At 62.4% G+C, this 16,553-nt stretch overlaps 1 protein-coding gene across 2 annotated transcripts in view; it reads right to left on the reverse strand.

Moving 5' to 3' along the window:
* Window positions 1-16,553, reverse strand: part of IGSF21 (immunoglobin superfamily member 21) — a 230,769-nt gene that overhangs the window by 11,041 nt on the left and 203,175 nt on the right. For both annotated transcript variants that reach the window (XM_017346520.4, XM_089299243.1), the window contains exons 5-6: window positions 5,940-6,055; window positions 1,587-2,061 (exon numbers count right to left, since the gene is read on the reverse strand). In XM_017346520.4, coding sequence (XP_017202009.2) covers window positions 1,587-2,061; window positions 5,940-6,055 — 591 coding nt within the window. The remainder of the gene's footprint in view (window positions 1-1,586; window positions 2,062-5,939; window positions 6,056-16,553) is intronic.

Consider the following 16,553-nt stretch of genomic DNA (forward strand, 5'->3'; position numbering starts at 1 on the left):
GCGTGGACAGGCCTGGCATTCCTGCTCTGCTGTGGGCACGCTGCGGTGCCACCTGTGACACGGGACCACACTGTGCACGCCCACCCGTGGTGACCGAGCGAGGCAGTCCGCGCTAAGGCTCCTGGCACGCAGTAGGCACACACAGACCCTTCCCTGGGTGTGTGGTTCGGAGAGTGCTGGGGCGTCTATGAGCCGGCTGAAAGCAGGGGAGCCCTGTGGCCCCACCCCTGCCGGGCCTGGGTGAGAGGCTGTGTCTGGCTCCACGTGGCCCCCAGCTGTCGCTGCAGGGGCCCTGAATCAGCGTGGGTGTCTTGGGCTCCAGGAGGAGCCGCTAGGTGCAAAGGGAGGGGGGCATGAAGGAGCAGCAGGGTCATTGTGTCCATGCCCCTGCCCCCACCCACCCAGGCGAGAGAAGATTCCAGGTCTCTCTTCCTTCACCTTTCGGCTGGAAGAAGAAGGAAGCACGGAGGGAGGGGGGCTGATCCGAGGCAGTGCTTTGGCTTCGGGGGGTGTGGCGAGCTGGGCTCCGCCCACAGGGACAGGTTCCAAAGGCTGGGCGGCCCCTCCCACAGGGCTGGAGAGGACAGGACTTGGCTGTGTTTAAAAGTACAAGCTGGGTGTGCGCATTTGGTGTGGGGGTATAGTCGCTGCTCGGGACACCGAATCCCGAAGCCGAGCGCCCGAGTTCCAGTCCCAGCGCCCTCTTCATTCTAATGGGCTTCCCGGGCGGCAGCAGGTGATGGCCCACAGTTTGGGTCCCGGCCACCCTGCGGGAGGCCTGGGCTGAGCTCCTGGCTCCCAGCTTCAGCCTGGCCCAGCCCTGGCTGTCGCAGCCATTCGGGGAGTGACCCAGCAGACGGAAGGTATGGAAGATTCTCTTTCTCTCTCTCTCTCTCTCTCTGCCCACCCCTTTCAAACAGCATGGCAGCAAGCTGATGACTTTTTCTGCTGAGTGAGCCGAGGTGACGTCCTCCCCCGGCCTGCGTGTTTCTGACCCCACACAGGCAGCACTTCCTGGAACCCTCACCGACCGAGGGAGCCTGCACCCTCCCGGGCTTGCCGCCCTGACCCACACCTTACCCGCACACCGCCTGGAACCCCAGCCCCGAGCACCTGCCTGAGGTCCAGAAAACCTTCCCTGACCTTGCTGCCTGCCCTCCCCACCCCCGCCATGTTCCTGGTCTCGCCCCGACCCCTCGTGTTCCTGCCCCTGCCCCTGAAGACCCCCTCGGCCCGTCACGGGCCTCCTCGGTTCCTGGCTGGAAGTGGCCACCCCCCACCCTTGAGAAGCTGCCCGTGATGTCCAGGTCCCATTTCCCACCCTTCCCTGTCCCTGATGCTGATGCACCAACCCTCCCCCAGCCCCCAACTTTCTAGATCCTTCGATCGGACAAAACCGGCTCCTTCCTCCTGGCCTCGGCCGCCTGATACCTCCCATACTCCTCCGTCCAATCAGCAAACCCCCTTCAGCACCACGGCTGGGCTCTGGGCTGAGCCGGCCTCCAGTCTGCCGCATCTCCCTTCCTAGCCCCTGGCTCCCTGACTCCCTGCCCTGCAGGTGGTGCCCACCTGTGCCCAAGCCTTACCCAGCGTGACCTCCGCCTGCATGGGCATCGACAGCGCCGGGTGCTTGACCTCGCAGCTGAAGAGGGCCTCGTTGTCGATCTGCGGGTTGAGGGTCCAGGTGAGCAGGGCGCGCACCTCCACGGTGCCGTCACTGCCCGGCGTGCGGCTGTGGCGCAGGAAGTAGACAGGCTCGGCGCTGTGGACCCAGCGGGGGAACTCGCGGCTCACGACCGTCTCTGGGATGTTCTCGGTGGTCGGCTGGAGGAAGGCGCTGGGATCCGGCGTCAGGACGCGGGAGGGGCGCTCCGTGGAGGGCCGCCCGCCCCGGCTCTCGGTGTCCAGCAGCGACAGCGACTTCTGCATCTTGGTGTCGTCCAAGTCCCGGTGCAGGAGGCTGCGGAAGGGCCTGCTGTCCTGGGCGGGGCCCGAGCTCGCAGCCGGCGGCTCCGAGACGGGCACGGCGTCGATGGGTTCCCCGTCTCGTTTGAAATAAACCTGGGGTTACCAGGAGGGTGTGAGAAAGGATCGCGGCCAATGACCTTGACCTCCCAATGGGCTCTCGGGCTGAGCTGGCCACGGGAAGCCAGTTCTTCCGGAGCCGTCTCCTCCTGGGAATATTCCAGATAGGTGCCCAGCCCCATTCCTTCCCTGTAGCACCCCAACACGAAGAGTCGGGTGGTACAGCGGGCCCGGCTGGGGAGGCCCTTTGGGACGCAGTTTCTCTACTTGTAAAGGTGACGACGCCCAGTGTTGGGGGCTGTGCAGAGCTAAAGTGAAGCCACGTGGGAGACCAGGGACCTCAGCCTTGGGGGCCGCCCTCGCTCCAAGGCGGGTGACGTGGGCCCACCCGGGGAAGCCGTGGGCTGCAGGAGGAAGTGGGAAGAGGGAACAGGGAGGGAGGGGCCGTGCCTGCACTTGTGCGCCTGCGCATCCTGGAGCTGGTAGGCAGGAAACAGGTGCGGCGGGGGAGGGAGCTGGGTGCGGGCCAGGCGAACGCGCCCGTCTCCTCGCTTTCTTGCTAACGCAGAATTCGAGTTTTGAGAGGCGGCATTTAATTTAATTTGCTGTCTTTTTATTTTGGTACATGCGCCCAGAGGCCTGTGGGGATTGGGTGTATTTTTTAATAAATCAGATAAATAAATCGATAGGAGACAAGGAGAGAGGAGCGCAGGCAGCGGCCCTGGGGAATGCCGGTGTGTGTGTGGGGGGGGGGCGGGAGCTGCGAGGGTGGGAGGCGGGGAGGGGAGGGAGGATAATTGAAATGTGGAAGCTGAGAATCTGTCAGAGTTTATAACTCAGCAAAGAGTCTCTTATGCACATAATAGCCTACGTTGGGGATTTTTCCCCCTCCGTCTTCTCTCTCTCTTTTTGAAAAGTGCTTCAAAAGCAGGTTTGTAATTTGTATCAAAGAATTTCTTTCAAGTTCTGACGTCTCAGGCAGGTGTAAGGTGCCACGAATGCGGGCAGATGGGGGTCTTTTCTATCACAGGGCGTCCTAAGTGAGAGCCCAGCCCAGGCGAGGCAGGTGGGGAAGACGGTGTCTTCCCACAGCCCCAGGCCTGGGAGAAGCCGCTCTGTGCCCCACATTGGGAGAGACCAGCTTCCCGGGTTTTAGGGCGACTAGACCTCCCGGTGGGCTCCAAGGAGGAACATTTGGAGCCAGGTCCTGGCTTTCAAAAACTGGTGACTTTGAAGTCACCTTTAAAATCCGTTTCCTTGGGACTACAGCTTGCCTCGTGCACCTGCTCACTGCCCCACCCGCACCTCTGCGTACCTGCTCAGTGTACCCCCACCTGCACCTCTCCATACCTGCTCAGTGTACCCCTACCTGCACCTCTGCATGCCTGCTCAGTGTACCCCCACCCGCACCTCTGCATGCCTGCTCAGTGTACCCCCACCCACACCTCTCCATACCTGCTCAGTGTACCCCCACCTGCACCTCTGCGTACCTGCTCAGTGTACCCCCACCCGCACCTCTGTATGCCTGCTCAGTGTACCCCCACCCGCACCTCTGCGTACCTGCTCAGTGTACCCCCACGCCTCTCCCTACCTTCTCACTGCCCCACCTGAGCCTCTGCACCTGGTAGTGCCGCATCTATGCCTCTGTGCCTCTGCTCACCGCCCCACCTCACCTCTGTGTACCCGTCTGTGCCCCAGCTCCACCTCTGCACTCCTATGTAGAGCCTGACCTATGCCTCTGTCCACCTGTTCCCCACTCCACCTGCACCTCTGCGTGCCTGCTCCCCACCCCACCTGCACCTCTGCACCTCTGCTCACTACCCCACACACACCTCTGTGCACCTGCTTAGTATAACCCCGCACTTCTACCCCCCTGCTCACCACCCCACCTACACCTCTGTGCACCTGCTCAGTGTACCCCCACACCTCTCCCTACCTGCTCACCACCCCACCTACACCTCTGTGCACCTGCTCAGTGCACCCCCACACCTCTCCCTACCTGCTCACCACCCCACCTACACCTCTGTGCACCTGCTCAGTGTACCCCCACACCTCTCCCTACCTGCTCACCACCCCACCTACACCTCTGTGCACCTGCTCAGTGCACCCCCACACCTCTCCCTACCTGCTCACCACCCCACCTACACCTCTGTGCACCTGCTCAGTGCACCCCCACACCTCTCCCTACCTGCTCACCACCCCACCTACACCTCTGTGCACCTGCTCAGTGTACCCCCACACCTCTCCCTACCTGCTCACCACCCCACCTACACCTCTGTGCACCTGCTCAGTGCACCCCCACACCTCTCCCTACCTGCTCACCACCCCACCTACACCTCTGTGCACCTGCTCAGTGTACCCCCACACCTCTCCCTACCTGCTCACCACCCCACCTACACCTCTGTGCACCTGCTCAGTGTACCCCCACACCTCTCCCTACCTGCTCACCACCCCACCTACACCTCTGTGCACCTGCTCAGTGCACCCCCACACCTCTCCCTACCTGCTCACCACCCCACCTACACCTCTGTGCACCTGCTCAGTGTACCCCCACACCTCTCCCTACCTGCTCACCACCCCACCTACACCTCTGTGCACCTGCTCAGTGCACCCCCACACCTCTCCCTACCTGCTCACCACCCCACCTACACCTCTGTGCACCTGCTCAGTGCACCCCCACACCTCTCCCTACCTGTTCACCACCCCACCTACACCTCTGTGCACCTGCTCAGTGTACCCCCACACCTCTCCCTACCTGCTCACTGCCCCACCCGCACCTCTGTGCACCTGCTCAGTGCACCCCCATGCCTCTGCACCCCAGCTAGGTGGCCCACTGTGCTGCTACACACCTGCTCGCCACCCTACTGTGTCTCTGCACACCTGCCTGCTGCCCTATTGTGGGCCCCTGACTGGGGGGCTGGTCTACCTGGCCCAGGTCCCAGGGTCGCAGCAGTAGACCACACCTGTGAGGCAGTCGGGCCTCCCTGTCCTTGCTGTCACCTGTGTCCCCACTGCCCGATAAAGCCTGGTGTACAGGAAACACACAAGGTCAAGTACAGGAAAGTGTCATGCCTGGGACCGTCCTCACAGGTGCTTTGGGGCCGGGGAGGGCCACTGGGCCCCACTTCATTTCGAATGTCCCAGACTTGGGGCTTGCGCGGGTATCAGTGGCCCAAAAGGGTCCCACCGCTTCTAGGGATGCCGGAAAGCGTTCCTGTTGCCCGTTTCCCGACCTCCAGACAGAGACCGGGAACTTGATAGCCGGTTCTTGCTGCTCTGGGTCGTTCAGCGGGTGGGGCGGTGCCGCGACCAGAACCGGCTCTCTGGACACTCGGGCCGTGCTTCGGGGCTTGGTCCAGCCCCTTCTGGCACCCGTGAAGAGCACTTTGAGCCAGGCCCCCAGGCCTCACAGACACCAGCTGGGTCTGACAGCTTGGAGTTGGCCCCAAAGGAATTCCCTCCCCTCTCCCTCCAGGTCCTTCTCTCTCCCCACCCTCTCTTACCCCTCCCTCCCTCCCCTCCCTGCATGCCACCTCCCTCTCCCCTGGTGGCTTCCTGCAAACCACTGGGGTCCTGGGAAGAGCGCTGGACCTGGAGCTCGAGGTGTGGACCTGAGTCCCCGCTCCGTGGAGACCGCCGTGGTGACCTTGGACCAGTCACCTCCCCTCGGGCGCCCTCCTCTGGCCCCATCCTGCTCAGCAGCTGGGGCTGTGCTCCCCCGGGGCCCCACCCACTGCCAAGTCCCAGAATCCAGGGCCCAGAAGGGAGAGCTCTCAGCAGCGGGAGTGGGGGGGGGGCGGCAGAGGAGTCCCATCCACGGAGGGGTCGGAGTCCGCGTCTTCCCTGGGCCAAGCCCGAGAGCAGGGTGCAGTGGCAACTGGGGAGGGGGCTGGGCGCCCCCCGGGGGCACTCACCGTGGGTGCTGGCTTCCCTCCGGACACGATGCAAACCAGAGTGAAGTTCTGGGCTTGGTAGCGGCTGAAGGGAGCAGGCGTGTCGGCGGCCACCACTTCGATGGAGGTGGGAGGAGCTGCCCCAAGGGAACCAGAGGAAAACAGAGGCTTAACAGGAGGTACAGAGAGAGAGGGAGAGAGAGAGAGAGAGAGAGAGAGAGAGAGAGAGAGAGATCCCAGACTCTCTGATCCGAGGAAGCGTTGGCAGGCAGAAGCAGCAGCAGGTGCGGAGGCCTTGGGCAGGCTGGCCTGCACGGGGCGGCGGTGGGCAGGGGCAGGGGCAGGCCAGGGCAGTGCGCTGCCCCAGGGCTGGGTGGGTGGGCAGGCCCGCCCAGAGCGTGCGACCTGCACACTCCGACTGCCGTCGGCAGTGGCCGCGTGCTGCAGCTGGCTCCAACCAGAGGAGGCCCTGGTGACATTTTCAGGAATTTCGTGAAGCAGCTGTTAAACTGTTGCCAGCTCGAAACAGGTCACAGTGGGTGTCTTTGCACCGTGAAAACCGGCAGCTGCTGCAGATCAGGGGCTTTTGATGTTTCCTTCCTCGGCCTGGGCGCCCAGCGAGCTGGCTGACCGGCACACAACCGGTTCCGAGTTCTTTATCCTGAGAGCAATGGGGAGCCACCGAAGGTTTCAAGCAAAGCGCAGCGACACGATCTGACTTGTATTTTGAAAAGACTGAAAGCAGAGTGTGAATTTGAGCCGGGGTGATTGGCAGCTTAGTCTCCGGTGGGGGCTGGGGGTGGCATGGGCGTGAGGGGGGGGCTTGAGAGCCACTAAGAGCCAGGAGGCCCCTCCCTCCCTTTCCTTGCTGAAGTTGGCCCCTTTTGGTCTCACCCCCTTCTCTTTGCACCTGCAGAGGCCGGAGCTCCCGGGCAAGGACACACGCGGAGCCGCCAGGCACGCTTGGGCCCAGAGCCAGCTGGGTCACTACCGGCCCTGTGTTACCGGGCAAACCGTGAGCGCCTCAGTTCTCAGAGGAGACAGGCGGCTCTGCATGGTGACCAAGGTCACGGCTACAACAGGGCTCGGCGCACCGTAAGGATTTGGTGTCATGATTGCTGCTACGATCTCCCAGCCTCCTCGGGACCAGCGGGACACAAGCAACTCGGAGCTCTGCCCCGGCCAGGCTGCCAGGGCGTGGGGCTGGGGGCAGCAGCGTGCACGAGGCGGGGCAGGCCTGGCCTTCCTGCAGGGGGCTCCACTCCAGCGAAGCTTAAGTCAATTCGACAAATGTCTCCCGACACCCACTAGGTGCGGGCCAGATGCCTGGTGCTTGCCATGGGGAGCTGAGCGGGTGAACCCAGAGAGACCTGTGTTACTAAGAAGCTCACAGCCCCCCGGGGGCGGGGCAGGGGCAGACGCGTGGGTGGCTCTGTTGGAAGGTGGTGACACAGAGCCAGGTAGGCGGCATCTACTCATTCGTGCGGCCGCCCCATGCTGTCGGCGAGAGAGGCGCAGAAGCAGCCGGAACAATAGAGAATTGTGATTAAGCGTGAGATTACACGGAACAGATGGTAAGTGGGGTAGGCAATCCGAGACGCGAGAAATAGACCCGAACACTTCCATTCCCCAGAACTGCAGATTCTGCAAACTTCGCCGGAACTCCGCGGAACACCGGGAGCCCCCGGCAAGCACTGACAAGCACTCACAGGACCAGGAACCGCTCTCAGCTCCGAACCTGCGTCCATGCTCTTCGTCTGCACCCTTGGTCTACAAGGTGGGGTTACTTGGGCCCATTTTACAGATGGGACGTGTAGGCGATGAAGCAACTCGCCCAGGTTCACGCTGTCAGTTTGAGGGGAAGCCAGGATTTGAACCCAGGCCATTTGGCTCCAGAGCCCAGGCTCTGACCCGAAGCTGAGCCAGCTCTGCCTTTGGGAAGCCACGGGAAGCTGGTGTCTCTTGGTAGCATGGAGCCGTGTACACGTTGCAGCCACTGAGACACCCACTTGCCCCGCACACTTCTACTCCCACGGATGCCTTGTAGCCCAGTTCCCGAGCGGAGCCAGCTGCCCCTGTGGGTGGCTGTCGTGGGCTCTGTCGCCCCCAGGATCCGGGACTGGGCAGTCAGCGGTCGGCACGGACTCCGGCACAGCTGTGGGTGGCACACGTCGGGGTGCCAGTGCGCCTTCTACGAATCCTAGAGTGAGGCCGTCAGTGCCCTTGGCATCACGCGCTCTCCCAGTGCAGGGACCAGGCGCCTAGCACCTTCCCTGGGGGCCGGGTTCGGGACTTGCTGAGAGGATGCCCCAAGGGGCTGCCCTTGAAGGAGCAGTGTTTGTCCTAACGGAAGCTGGTCGTGTGGGGCAGTGGTCAGGAGCTTGGGCTCCAGCTCAGACCCTGAGGTTCAGAGATTGGCTGCTCCGCTTGCCTGCTGTGTGACCGTGGGGGGCTTACTTAGCCTCTCTGGGCTTCCACGTCCTCACCTGAGACATGGGGTGACTGGGGAACCCGGGAGGATCCAGTGTAGCAGGACCTGCACAGTGCTCCCCAGGGAGCCCGCTCATTCACCGGGTTATTCACTGGTGGTCTTGAGGCGCCTGGTTAGGGGCTGGGGGCAGAAAGCACAGTCTCTGCTTGGACTGGAGCCCATGGGACACCCTGGACATGCCCCGTCTGGCACAGGAGCCGCTCACCGCACCAGCTCGGGCACCAGCAACACGGCTGGGTCACGTTCACACGCTCTTGGTGTGAAACGCCCACCAGACGTTGAAGATTTTTTAAATTTTTTGAAAAAGGCTGTCAACCATGCCATGGATATTTTTATGTTGATTACAGGTTGCCATGGTACTCTGGATATATTAGGTATAATAACTGTTATTAAAAATTAGTTTTGGGGCCGGCGCTGTGGTGCAGTAGGTTAATCCTCCACCTGCAGTGCTGGCATCCCTTGTGGGCACCGGTTCTAGTCCCGGCTGCTCCTCTTCGATCCAGCTCTCTGCTGTGGCCTGGGAAAGCAGTGGAAGATGGCCCAGGTCCTGGGCCCCTGCACCCGCGTGGGAGACCCGGAAGGAGCTCCTGGCTCCTGGCTTCAGATCAGCCCAGCTCTGACCATTGAGGCCATTTGGGGAGTGAAGCAGCAGATGGAAGACCTCTCTCTCTCTCTCTTTCTCTCTGTAACTCTATCTGTTAAATAAATAAATAAAATCTTTTAAAAATTAGCTTTATCTTTTTTTCCTCTTCTTTAAAAACTGTTCTTAATGTGGCTCCTAGAAAGCTTACAGCCACCTATGTGGTTGCCTCCTATTTCTATTGGAGAGCTCTAGCCTCGTGTTTCCATTTTAGAGGTAAATAAACTGAGGCCAGAGGGAGGTACAGGCCTATTCAGGGTCACACCAGCAGCCAACAACCGGGCCTGGGCTAGCTCCTGGCCTGCCAAACCCCCGCCAGGATTCTTGGCACGTCCTGGTGTCACCTTCCCCTGCCTTGAACACACACGCACCCACACATGCACTCACACACACATGCACACACACGGGCGCACACACACATGGGCACAAACGCACAGTGCACACACACATGCACACATACACAGGTGCGCACAGACACATACCGATGGCACACACCCACACCTACACCCATGCATGCACGCACACACACACACAGAGCACTCACACATGCACACACACACGCACACTCACACACACATGCATACACATGCACGTGCATCCACTCATGCACGGTGCATACCCACACACACACGCGCTTGCACTCGTCCCCATTCTGCAGATCTGCACCCGAGTCACGCACACACACATACACATGCACACACATGCATGGTACACACCCACACACATGCATGCACACGCACGCACACGGATGCACACCCACGGCGCACACTCACATACATGTACACACGAACGCATTTGTCCCTATTCTGCAGATCTGCACCCAAGTCACACACACATGCATGCACACTCATGCACACGTGCACACACACGGACACACACCCACAGCGCACACTCACACACATGCACACATGCTCGCATTCGTCCCTATTCTGCAGATCTGCACCCAACTCACACACACACATGCACACACACACGGCGCATGCTTACACACACACGTGGACACACACATGGCGCACACTCACACACACGCACACACGCCTGCACTCGTCCCCGTTCTGCAGATCTGCACCCGAGTCACACACGCCGCCCACGCAGCCCCTGATCAGGAGCTGCGTCCCCGTCCCTCGCTCTATTTCGGAGCAGGTGTTGGCAGTGCGTACAGTTAATCAAGCTCCTAAGACAATAACGATCTCAATCGCACGGAGCTGCTGATATCGGCGCGGACAGCCCAGGCTCCCCGCACGGTCCCCATCAGCGTGGTCCCCAGCCGCCGAGCTTGTCACTCTGCATCCCGCGGACGGACGCCCCCTGCCCTCTGCCCCTGCGGACACCTCCCCCTTGATCTCCTCTTCCCTGCCCTTTGGCTAAGCGCAGCGCCCTCCCTCGTCCGCACCACGCCCAGCTTCCCCGGTGCTGCGCCTACAGCAAGGGCTGGGGGCCGTCTGGTATTTATACCACCCATGGGCCACGCACAATTATCCGCTTAGAAACAAACCTGCTGTAGACACAGCCAATTTCCAGTCCCGCCGGTGGTCGCCTGGGCAGAGCCAGACCTGGTGGTTTCATGGAGCCGCCGGGACCCCAGGGCGATGCTGCCCACCCCAGCCGGCAGCCTTCCTTCGCTCCTGATGTTCCGCACCCGAGCCCCCTCCTCCCAAGCTTCACCCCCTTCTGGACCCCCACTCTCGTCCCCTACCGCGTCCTTACGTCTGTTTCCGTCGCACCCCCATGCTCATCCCTTTAAAATGCCCAACCCCAGCTCAAGCAGCAAGCTGCCTGGATGGCCGAAGCCTCGGACGGATCCCGCGGTCCAGGAACAGTGTCCGGTCACACACAGATGGGCACCCGTGGACTTGAAGTCCGTGTCACCTCCCCAGTGCCACACCGCACTCCAGAGGGTGCAGGGCAGAGTGAGGCCACCTGGCTGGGCCGTCTCCCGTGGAGACCCAGGTGACATGCAGTGGCCAAGGGCATCAGTGAAGCCCCCTGGTGTGTCCCCCCCCCACTTCTGCTAAGCTCCGCCCAACAGGGCCCCATTCCTGCAGGCCTTGGAGAGGGTGTGGTCAGAGGCAGCTGAGCTGGCGCAGGCTCCCGGGGCCGCGGTGGGGGAGAGGAGGCCCCACCCATCGGAACCCACCGTCCTGGGGTGCACAGACGCCGGGCGTCATGTTCTGCGCGGGGAAGGGATGGCAGCATTGTCACCGAGTGGGGAGCTGGACACGGCATGGCTTCTGAACGCACAGCCCGCTCTGCGCAGTGCACCTGCATCCCGTGTAATGCTGGCCCTGGACGGGGGAAGCACCACCGCCATGCCACACCTAAGTCCCCCGGAACGGTCAACCCTGGGCCAGCACCACAGCCCCCGCCGTGTCCCCGGCCCCAAGCCAGCGGTCTGTCCGGGTTTCCTAAGTGGAGAGAATTATTGCCAGAAGCTTCTCTGAGCCCCGTTGTGTGGCATCGGGCAGGTCACAGTGGCCGTGGCTGACCTCTGGCTGCCAGGGAGGCGGGCGCGCAGGTGGTTTCGGCCTCGGCAGTCGAGGTGGACACCGTGGGGCAGGGCCGGGGCATGGGTTTCGCGAAGCCGACGCTGAAATATCGCCGGTTGGTCTCGGGACAGCAGGGCTCACTTTGCAGCCAACCTGGCCGCTCTCGTCGGCTCTGTGACTCACCGCGGCCTTTGCAGGCGGGAGCGCGGGCCTGACCAGGTAGAAACCCCAGCATCCCAGGAGAGGGGAACCCGCCCCCTCTGTGTCTACCTGGGTCTGTCGGGGCAACTTCCCACCTTGAGGCCCCCTCCTGGGGTCAGACCAAGGTCACAGCCCAAGCTCTGCCAGCAGGGAACTCGGAACAAATCAGTTGACCCTCTGGGCATCGGTCTTCCCATCTATAAAATGGGTTCGATAAGGTGACCCTGCCAAACTATCCGCTCTCAAAGGTTTGGAGGAGAGAAGCCCACGAGGAAATGGACATGAACTTCCCACATGCAGAGCGTCCAAGGGGCTGTTCCTGTCCATTCCTCCTGGAACCCCAGTGCTGGGGCGAGGGTCTCCTGCCCTCCCAGGAGCAGCTGTGGTGCAGCAAGGGACACCCCACCCTGTTCCTTGCTCCGAGCGCCATTCATCATGGGGTGCGGTCAGATTTGGGGGAGGGGCGGGGGAGGCAGGGACAAATCCAAAATTATGCAATTTGCAAAAATTCCGCCCTTTCCTCCTGGCGCGCCCGCCCTGCTGCTGCCTGTCTTCTCAGCCCGCCCCGGTCAGCGCACCGTCTTCAGGGAGAGAAGCCACGCCCTTCGTACGAGCGCCCGTGATGTGACCGCCCTCCGTGCGCCCCTGCTTTAATGTCTGGTGGACTTTTGGCCCCACATCTCAGCTTCATTTTTTTTTTTTCTCTCTGAAGTCTCTTCTCTCTCTGCCTTTGAGGTGCTGCCTCGGAAAGCCCCCTCGTCCTGGAAGCCCTCCGTGCTCTGGCCATGCTGCCCAGGTTCCTTCCTCACCTCCCCATGCCCTGCACCTACTGGGTCCTCTGTCACTTAGGGCTGGCCCGGGGGTGCCTCCTCCAGGTAGTCTTCCCGGAGTTGGCCAGCCCGGGTCAGGGCCTGTCCTCTGGGTTCGTGGGCAGCCCGTGCCCCTCACATTCATTGCTGCCTGTCTGTCCCAGCCCCATGTCTCCCCCTTGGCTGTGTGCATCCCGGGTGCTGCAACTCCGTCTTCTCCATCCCGACCTCGAGCCAGCACGGGGCTGCCTCACAGGGGGAGCTCGGGTCCGATTCCTGCTTCTTCCCCTCATTTCTCCCAGCATGGGCAAGCGTGTGTCCTGTTGTGGAAGGAGTCCCGTGAGACTGCGGTGCTGTGGGCTTCAGCCCCCATTGCCACGCTGCAAACACACCGAGGTTACTTTTGGGTCCGTGAACCCCCTAAGCTCGCTCGTTACAACCTCAGGGCCTTTGCATCTGCTGACTCTTCCACCGGAAGTCTCAGCTTGAACGTCACCTCCCAGTCAAAACCGGGCTCCCCTGTAGCCTGTCACAGCAGTTGGCCTGGGCTTTTCCCAGACACCCTCACCCTGTATGATGACGTCACCTGTTGCCGTGTACACTCGTCTTCCCCCGACACCCCACGGGGACGTAAGCACCACCAGGGCCCGGCACACCAACACCTGCCCAGCAAAACAGCTACCAACAGGGTAGTGAGTGGGCTGAGGGCAGGGGCCCAGGGGTGTGCCCTCCACCCCTGCACAGCTCGGACCACTGAAATCTCTCACGGAGGCCCGGGAGGCACGGATCCCAATCGAGGGATGGCTCGCCAGCAAGAACGAGAGAGCGGGGCAAAGCACACCTGCCCAGTTTAGGGGAGTTAAATATTGAGCTCATGGTCACAGCAGCCAAGCGGAGAAACAAAGGGCCGGAAGCTCCCAGCGCAGCCGGGCGGCATGGGCGGCACGGGCGGCACGGTCCTTCTTGTGTCTGTGCGCTGAGCAAGCCCACCGCTCCCCAGCTGGAAGGGAGCAGCGGGAGCCTTCAGGCCTCAGCCCATCATGGCTGACCGCGGCCCCGAGCCTCCCCGCCCCAGGAGGGGGACCTTTCTGAACGGAGTGGGGTCACAGGGGACCTGGTGACAGCTGTCATCCCCTGCACCCCCCGTGCCCCATGGGTGCCGGCGGCAGCCGCTGTGCCTGTGCCTCGTCCTCCCCCTAGCTGTCCTGGTGCTGGCCGACTTGCGGGGTTGGGGGCGTGGGGGCAGGGAGGGGGGCCTGGGGAGGTGGCGGGGAGGGGGACGGACTCCCTGTCCCGCTGAGGACCGGAGGGTCTCCTGCCTGCGCTCACAGCGGCCTCAGGGTTTGTGTTGGATCTGGGTTTGGACCCTGGTCCGCCTTCTAGACTGTTCCTGTAGCCTGGTGGTCCTCAAGGGTGTTCCATGGACCAGCAGGCACCTGGAGCCCATTAGCAGTGGGAGTTCTTGGGGCTTGCACTCTGGCGCAGCGGGTTTAGCTGCCGCTTCTGACACTAATCACCCGTATCAGAGAGCCGGCGCAGACCCCGACTGCTCCACTTCCGATCCAGCTCCCGGCTTATGCACTTGGGAAGGCAGCAGATGATGGCCCGAGTGCTTGGGCCCCTGCACCCATGTGGGAGACCAGGTGGAGCTCCTGGCTCCTGGCTTGGGTCTGGCCCAGCCATGGCCACTGTGGCATTTGGGGAGTGACCCAGCGGGAGGAGGAGCTCTTTCTCTTTCTGTCTCTGCCACTTTGCCTTTCCAATAAATAAAAATAAATCTTTTTTTTTTTTAGTGAATTCTTGAGCCCCATGCCAGACCTGCCTGGCCATGGGGGTGCAGCCTCCTGGGTAAAACAAGCCCTCCAAGTTCAAGTGCGCAACCCAGGGCCATGACCTAGGACGCTTCTCTGGGTTCATTGCTCATCTAGGGGGCTGTGCGGACTGAGGGTCTGCAGCCGGAGCTCAGGAAGCCCTGCAGGAGGCGACTGCCAGCCAGGAAGGGGAGGCTCGGGGAGCTGGGGCCTCCCTCGGCCTCCCCAGGCCTCTGCAGACAGCACAAGTCGATCTCCGCAGCCCGATTGCACTGACTGCGTCACAGGACCTCGAGCCCCCTGACCCACCTCCTACAGGCGGTGCCCTGATTGGCTGTTCGCCAGCGGCGGTGTCACTGCGTGTGCCGGCTTCTGCTCTCCCACAGCACTGTCACCGGCAAGGCGTGTGAGCCCCTGGACGGGGCCGTTTCTGCCGGGATGAGATCTATGGGGTGTGACACGCATTCGGTTCACACAGCAGCCGGGCTGGCAGCTGGGGGCCCATCCCCGCGTCTCCCAGGCCTGCGTTCCGTATCCGGGGCGTTCTCCCCCAGAGGCCACAGCTGCTGCTTCAGGGGGAAGACTCTGGGAGCCCACGGAAGCCAGGCACGCCCAGCTGACGGGGAGCCCTGCCGGGGGTCTGGCCGGGGGCTCAGGTGTTTCCTTCCAGATTGTTCTGCACGCTCCCCACCCCCGCGGAACGGTGGGATGGGGCTCCGAGGCTCTGGGAAACCACCGTGTGCACCTCCAAGCGCTGGGCTTGGGCGTCGCCAGGCTCAGAACAGAGCTTGTCCCTGAAGCAGGTGTCGATGTGCTGTGGCCTGGCCCCCCGGGCCCCGCCCATGGGACGAGGGTGACAGGTGACGGCGGTGCCTGCCTCTCGGGTGGGGCTGCCGTGGGGAGCGAAGTGCAGGTGGTGCCCGGCTCAAGGCTCCATTTGTGACTTTTCTACAAGGGTGCATCGGTGCCGGGCGTTCCACATAAACTGCACTGAATTCTGATCCCTTGCAGGGCTAGCGATGTGTGGTGCAAAAATCCCTGCTTCAGGCATTGGGCAGCGTGGTGAGCGCAGCTCCTAGGCAGCCCCGTGGTTGCCACGAGGTGCCACTGACACCGTGATGGGGCCCTGGGCTTTGGCCGGAGTGCGCACCCGACACCTTCCAGGTCCCGTGGGTTTAGTTCTCTCTGTGGCTGGGAGGAAGGCACAGGCCAGGGGGCGGGGATTGAAGTTTCCTTGGAGGCTTTGCCGCTGACCCTCCGGTCCCTGGGCCTCAGTTTCCCCACTTGAAGTCAGTGGCTCAGGGGCCACTCGTTCTCCAGCTTCCCACAGCGGTAAGGAGCTCAGACCCCCGACGCGCACCACAGCTGCGTGGCCACCTCTGCTGGCCCCTGAGGACCCCCTCCCATCCCCAGCTCAGCGGGCGGCTCCCCAGGGCCAGCGCTGTAGGAGCCACGGCCTGAGTCGCAGGGAAGGTAAAAGCCATTCTTGCCGTTCACTGCCCAAAAAGCAGTTCCCAGGTGGGAGGGGCGTTTTGCTGGAGGGGGATTGGGCACTTGGTCTCAGCAGCCAAGCCACGTGGACAGTGGGCGGAGAGGGTCCACCGCAGGGCTCCCCGGAGGCGCTTCCCCCAGCATCCCCTGTTCCTGCGGCGCCGGACGGCACTGGGTGGGGTCCTGTGAGGGTCCTGGCCCTGCCACCTGCCTGCTGCGTGACCTTCACGCGTCACTTTTGCTGTGCCTCAGTTGCCTCATCTGTAGACTGGGAACATCCTGTTCTGGACTTGGTAGGGTTCTTGCGAGTGCTATGTAACAGGGTACACCCCTGCCTGGCACCTTGCTGCTTCTCCCTTCCCCCTCCCTGCCTTGGGCTCCCGACAGCAGGTGCTCCGCACTGGCCCTGCTTTCCCCCCATCTGCAGAGCCTCCTGGCCCAGCTCCACCGCACCTCCTCCAGGACGTCTGCACCACCTCCAGGATGTCTACACCACCTCCTCCAGGAAGTCTTCCTGATGCCTCCCTGGAAAGAGACTCCCAGGAACGCCCACTTCCTTCTGCGGGAGTCTAGTCCTCTGCAGGCTTCCACTTTTCTGGAAACCCGTGTCCTTCTCCGTCTTGCCCATCATTCGGGATTCTGGGGGGCGGACGCTGAGCCTGAGGCTCCCATGTCATCCCCGGAGCCGACAGGTCAGCTGCGTCCC

This window comes from Oryctolagus cuniculus, chromosome 7 (assembly GCF_051225735.1).
Source record: "Oryctolagus cuniculus isolate XC-2025 breed Fujian yellow rabbit chromosome 7, ASM5122573v1, whole genome shotgun sequence".
Taxonomy (NCBI): domain Eukaryota; kingdom Metazoa; phylum Chordata; class Mammalia; order Lagomorpha; family Leporidae; genus Oryctolagus; species Oryctolagus cuniculus.